Source organism: Condylura cristata, unplaced genomic scaffold (genome assembly GCF_000260355.1).
Source record: "Condylura cristata isolate star-nosed mole 26May11 unplaced genomic scaffold, ConCri1.0 scaffold00002, whole genome shotgun sequence".
Classification (NCBI taxonomy): domain Eukaryota; kingdom Metazoa; phylum Chordata; class Mammalia; order Eulipotyphla; family Talpidae; genus Condylura; species Condylura cristata.
Window position 1 is genome coordinate 12877863 of NW_004567103.1, and position 4711 is coordinate 12882573.

Here is a 4711-nt window from a genome sequence, read left to right on the forward strand (position 1 = left end):
AAAAAAAAAAAAACATGGCAGTGGCTTTTCTGGGAGGGTTGGAGTTCTCTCATGTGACAGGGCTCTCATTCCAGAAGCCAGTCAAGTGGCAGGACTCAGGGGTACAAGCAAAAGAAGTGGAGCTTTGGGAGACGCAACCCCCAGGGCCTCCTGGGCTCTCTGGCTGGAGGATGACCCAGCGGGCTGGGCTAGGATTTGTGTGTCAAGGGAAGGTCGACACAAACAGCCTTCTAATAGCCAGAGGCACTGGTTTCCAAGTAGTGTGTGTGTGCTGGGCCCAGCAGAGTAACTGGGGAGAGAGTTGGGGTGCATTTCACTGAGCCCCCCCTCTTCCGCTCCCTTGGGCTCTCCCTCCCTTCCAGGGTGGCTATTCTGTCTTCCTGACCTGTGGTCAAAGCTAGGGGCTGAGGAGGTACCTTGATGAATTCCTGGCTGTGCTGTTCCAAGATCTCCAGCTTCATAGAGAGGTAGCCTGGGGTGGAGGGAGGGAGCACTGTGGTCCGGGAGAAGGGTTGGAGAATAAGTGGGGGGCTCAGGTTGTGTGTGGGGAGATGGTAGCCAGTGCCCCTGCCCCCACCGCCGGCCCCCTGCCCCCTTTGCCTAGTTCTGGTCCAAGGTGAAAAGGTCCCAAGGTGAGCTCAAAGGTCCTGGGAATCACGGGTGAGGTGGTGAGGAGGAGGAGGTGCAGGGCCTGGGAGGGAGCACTCACCCAGGAGGGAGTTGCCGAACGGTGTTTTGCTGAGGAAGCCTCGGCTGAAGGCATGCACCAGGAGGCAGTAGGAGAAGAAACCAACTTCTTTATCTTTGTATTTTCCCATCTGCACGTCAATGGTCAGCTCTCCCTGAGGTTCCCCTGAGTCCGAGACCATGACCAACGTCTCCGAGAAAAAGAGCATCTGCAGTTCCTCCAGCTCTGGGGGCGCAGGAGTGAGGACAGAGTAAGTCCTAGACCTCACGTCACCAGGGCCCTACAGTCTCCCCCCACCGCTATTCACCCCACAAGTCTGTCAGCAGGTGAAGAGAAGGAGTCTCCCCTGGAAGGATATTAACAAAGGGGCCTCACACACTTTCCGAATTCCTGGAGAGTGGAGGCTGGGAAACTGCGGCCAGGTCTGAGCCTCCCTTCTTCCCTGTGCTCCAGACTGCCGCTCCCTGCTCCTGCCACCGCCCCTCCAAGCTCACGCAGAGAGTTGAGGTACTGGATGGCTTCAGCATTTGCCTCTGGCGGTGCCAGACTCTTCTGGATTGAGGACTGGTTATTCATGACCCAGTGGTCCTTGGCGAGGGGGTGACAGCGGGAGGAGAAGCTGAGATGGTGGACTTTGGGGATACGCAGGGGTGTGGCCGAGGTCCTCACAGCTCAGCCTAGGGTATCGTGAGGAAGTGGATGCCCCTATCCTTCTAGTCCCAGCCTCCTTCCCACCTGTGGATTGAACTTTAGAGAACTTGCTGCCTGCTGCTACCTGGTCTGCGGCTAGCTGTCTCCATGGCAACTGGGAGCTAGCTACTGCCTCTTAAAGGGCCACCAACCCTTCTGCTGTATAGCCAGACCTTGGAGGAAATGGTGGTAACTCTATCCAAGTCTGGGTAATGTCCAGCAGAGGGAGCATTTGACATTCATAAGAGGCAAAGGGATGGCAGGGTCCTTATTATCAGAATTGGAATTAGTGCGCTGAGTCCGACAGACACCCAGCCCACAGGTCCAGCTCCACAGCTTGGCCTGTCCCTAACAGTGAAGGTAACAAGGACCAGGGTGTCCCTGAGCCAGCTCTGTCCAGGCTGCCCTGAAGGGCTTCCACACATCCTCTCACTCATCTTCAGACTCATCCAGTAAACAGGAACGTTTTCTTTCCACTTCATGGATTAGAAAGTGAAGCACAAGAGTTAGTGAAATGTCTTCCAAGGTCAAGCGGCTGACAGTCCACAGTATTCAACCAAAGGCCAGCTGACTCAGGAGTTGGGGGAATCCAGAGAAAAATGAATCAGGAAGTAGGTGATACACTGAATACAAACAGGCATGCAATGACTTGGGTAATGATGAAAGACTAAGGCTTGAAAACTGAATTATGCCAGGACTCCACCCCCAAGCTGTGGGCAGTCGGGTCTCCATCCTGCAACAGCTGGAGTCTGCACCACAGTGGCTATGAAAGGGCCTCAGCCTGATGGTCAGGGTCACAGAAAAAGAAAAAAAAAATTAAAATAATATAGTTTATTTTTATATCATTTTGTGCATTTTTCCATCTCAGTTGTAATCCCCGTGGGCTCCCCTCACCAAACCACCCATGTGCCATCACCATAGTCCAGTGTATTTCCTTCCCCCCACTGTTTTTGACCCCACTCCACCCCCATCAAATGTCTCTAGTATATAGCAGTTCATCATTACTATTATTTTTTCGCCTGGTCCGTTATACTCCTGCTATAAGTGAAACCAGCTGCTATTTTTCCTTTTCTTTCTGGCTTATTTCACTAAGCATGATCTTTTCCAGCTCCATCCATGGTGCTGCAATAGGCATGTGTTTATTTTTTTGGTTGCTGAGTAATATTCCACTGTGTATATGTACCACATCTTTTTAATCCAGTCATCTGCTTTTGGGAATTTGGGCTGTTTCCAGGTCTTTCCCATTGTAAATAAAGCAGCAATAAACATGGGGGTGCAGGAGTCTTTTTGAATAAGTGTTTTTGTGTCTTTTGGGTGGATACCTAGGAGTGGGATTGCTGGGTCTTATGGAAGCTCCATGTTTAGCAGTTTGAGGAACCTCCAAACAGTTTTCCATAGTGGTTGTACTCGTTTGCGTTCCCACCAGCAATGCAGGAGAGTTCCTTTGAAAAAAAATTTTTAAAGATATATTTATTTATGCATACAGAACTGGGGTACAGGCCAGAGGTGCGGTGGGAGAGAAGATCCACCAGAGACAGAGTGGGGAGCGGAACAGGCAGATTTACTGAAATACACTGCTGAGGGAGCAGTGGGTCGGTCAGAAGAGATCCGCCGTGTCATGTAGGTCACCTCCAGGGCCGAGGATTGAACTTGTGCTGCAGTGGCTGTGGAGAGCTTCACAGTGCTGTGTTTTAACCCTTGTGCCACCAGAAAGAGCCCTGAAAAAGAAAAATCTTAATGCGAAACTTCAGTCCCCAATGTGGTGCCGTCCTCCCTGGACCCTCACAACACTTCAAATATTTTCTTGTCCCTGCAACTTCAGGGGAAGATTTAGAATTATGTATAACCATGCTAAAGAGAATCAAACCAGCAGCATGAATTTTATATGTGTGTTACATAGTGCATACTTTATATTTCGAGTTCTTGAAATGTTTAGAATAATTTGATGGAGTGGGCTACTTAAAAGATAAGCCTGAGAGCCTAATTTAAATTGGACAGTTGAATAGTTGATTTAGGCTGTACTTTGAAGTTAAATCCCTGCTGGGATTGTTACTGGAAAGCAAGCATTTTTTAAAACCTTAAAATGTCATACATGTATATTAGATGTATTAGAGTTCAGTAAAAAGTACTTGAATGGTTGGCTTGTCAATTGTTTTATTAAAAACATTTTTTAGTGAATTAATTTTTCCCGTTTTTTTTTTTTTAAGATTCATTTATTTATGCATACAGAACTGGGGTATAGGCGAGAGAAGCAGGGGAGGTGAGAGGATTCGCCAGAGACAGAATGGGGAGCAGAACAAGAAGACTGATGAAGTACACTGCTGAGGGGAGCAGTGGGCAGGTCAGGAGAAGCCCCCCCCCACCTCCATGTGGATCACCTCACTCTAAGGCAGCTGTGGCTAGCTTGCAGAGCTGTGCTTTAACCTCTGTGCCCCATGGAGGGCCCTCCCCACCCTGCTATTTTGAGATATCACTGATATATAACAATCAATTATTTTAAAAGGAAATGGAATGTGGACCCTCCCTAGTGGTGTAATGGGTTAAAGCCCCTTCCTAGAAGCTAGTTTTGCAGCCACTGCAGCAAGACTTCAATACCTGGATAGGGAGCTGACCCACATGGTGCAGCAGACCTCTCCTGTCTCCCTGATGCTCCCCTAAGCAATGTATTTTGGTCACTCTGCCTGCTCTGCTCCTCACTCTGTCTCTGGTGAATCCTTACACCCTACCCCCTGCACCTCTGGCCTGTACCCCAGTTCTTGTATGCATAAATAAGTAAATCTTTTTTTTAAAAAAGGAAATGGAATGTATAAATGTAATATAAACTGATTATCATGGGGTGCAAAAGAGGCAGGCTGACTGAAATACATTGCTGAGGGGAGCAGTGGGCAGCAGTGGGTGAAGACAGGAGAGGTCTGCTGTACCATGTGGGTGGCTTTGTGGCTGGGGATCAAATTCTTGCTGCAGTGGCTGCCAATAGCCTCACAGTGCTGAGCCTTAACCCATCGCACCACCAGGGAGGACCCGCTGTTTATAGTGTCTTTAATTTTGAAAAGAGAAACAATTATCAACCCCCATTTAGGAATTATTATTGATAATAACCAGATTTTTGGCTATGATTATACAATTGATAAGTTGAACTTAAAACTTTTAGGCGTGCTTATGTTTAAAAATTTTAAGAAATTGATTATTCACTGTAAAAACTAAAGTTAATTACTTTTTAAAAAAAGATTTATTTACTGAGGTACAGGCCAGAGGTACTGTATTCTATCTCACCAGAGATAGAATGGGTAGCAAAACAGGCATATTGACCAAAATACATCGCTGAGGGGAGCA

General features: G+C 48.0%; 1 protein-coding gene across 1 annotated transcript in view; it reads right to left on the reverse strand.

The window, feature by feature from the left end:
• Positions 1-1264, reverse strand: part of CATIP (ciliogenesis associated TTC17 interacting protein) — a 5882-nt gene extending 4618 nt beyond the window's left edge. The window contains exons 1-3 of the mRNA XM_004674803.1: positions 1183-1264; positions 710-913; positions 417-472 (exon numbers count right to left, since the gene is read on the reverse strand). Of these exons, the coding sequence (XP_004674860.1) occupies positions 417-472; positions 710-913; positions 1183-1264 (342 nt within the window). The remainder of the gene's footprint in view (positions 1-416; positions 473-709; positions 914-1182) is intronic.
• Between the last annotated feature and the right edge of the window lie 3447 nt (positions 1265-4711).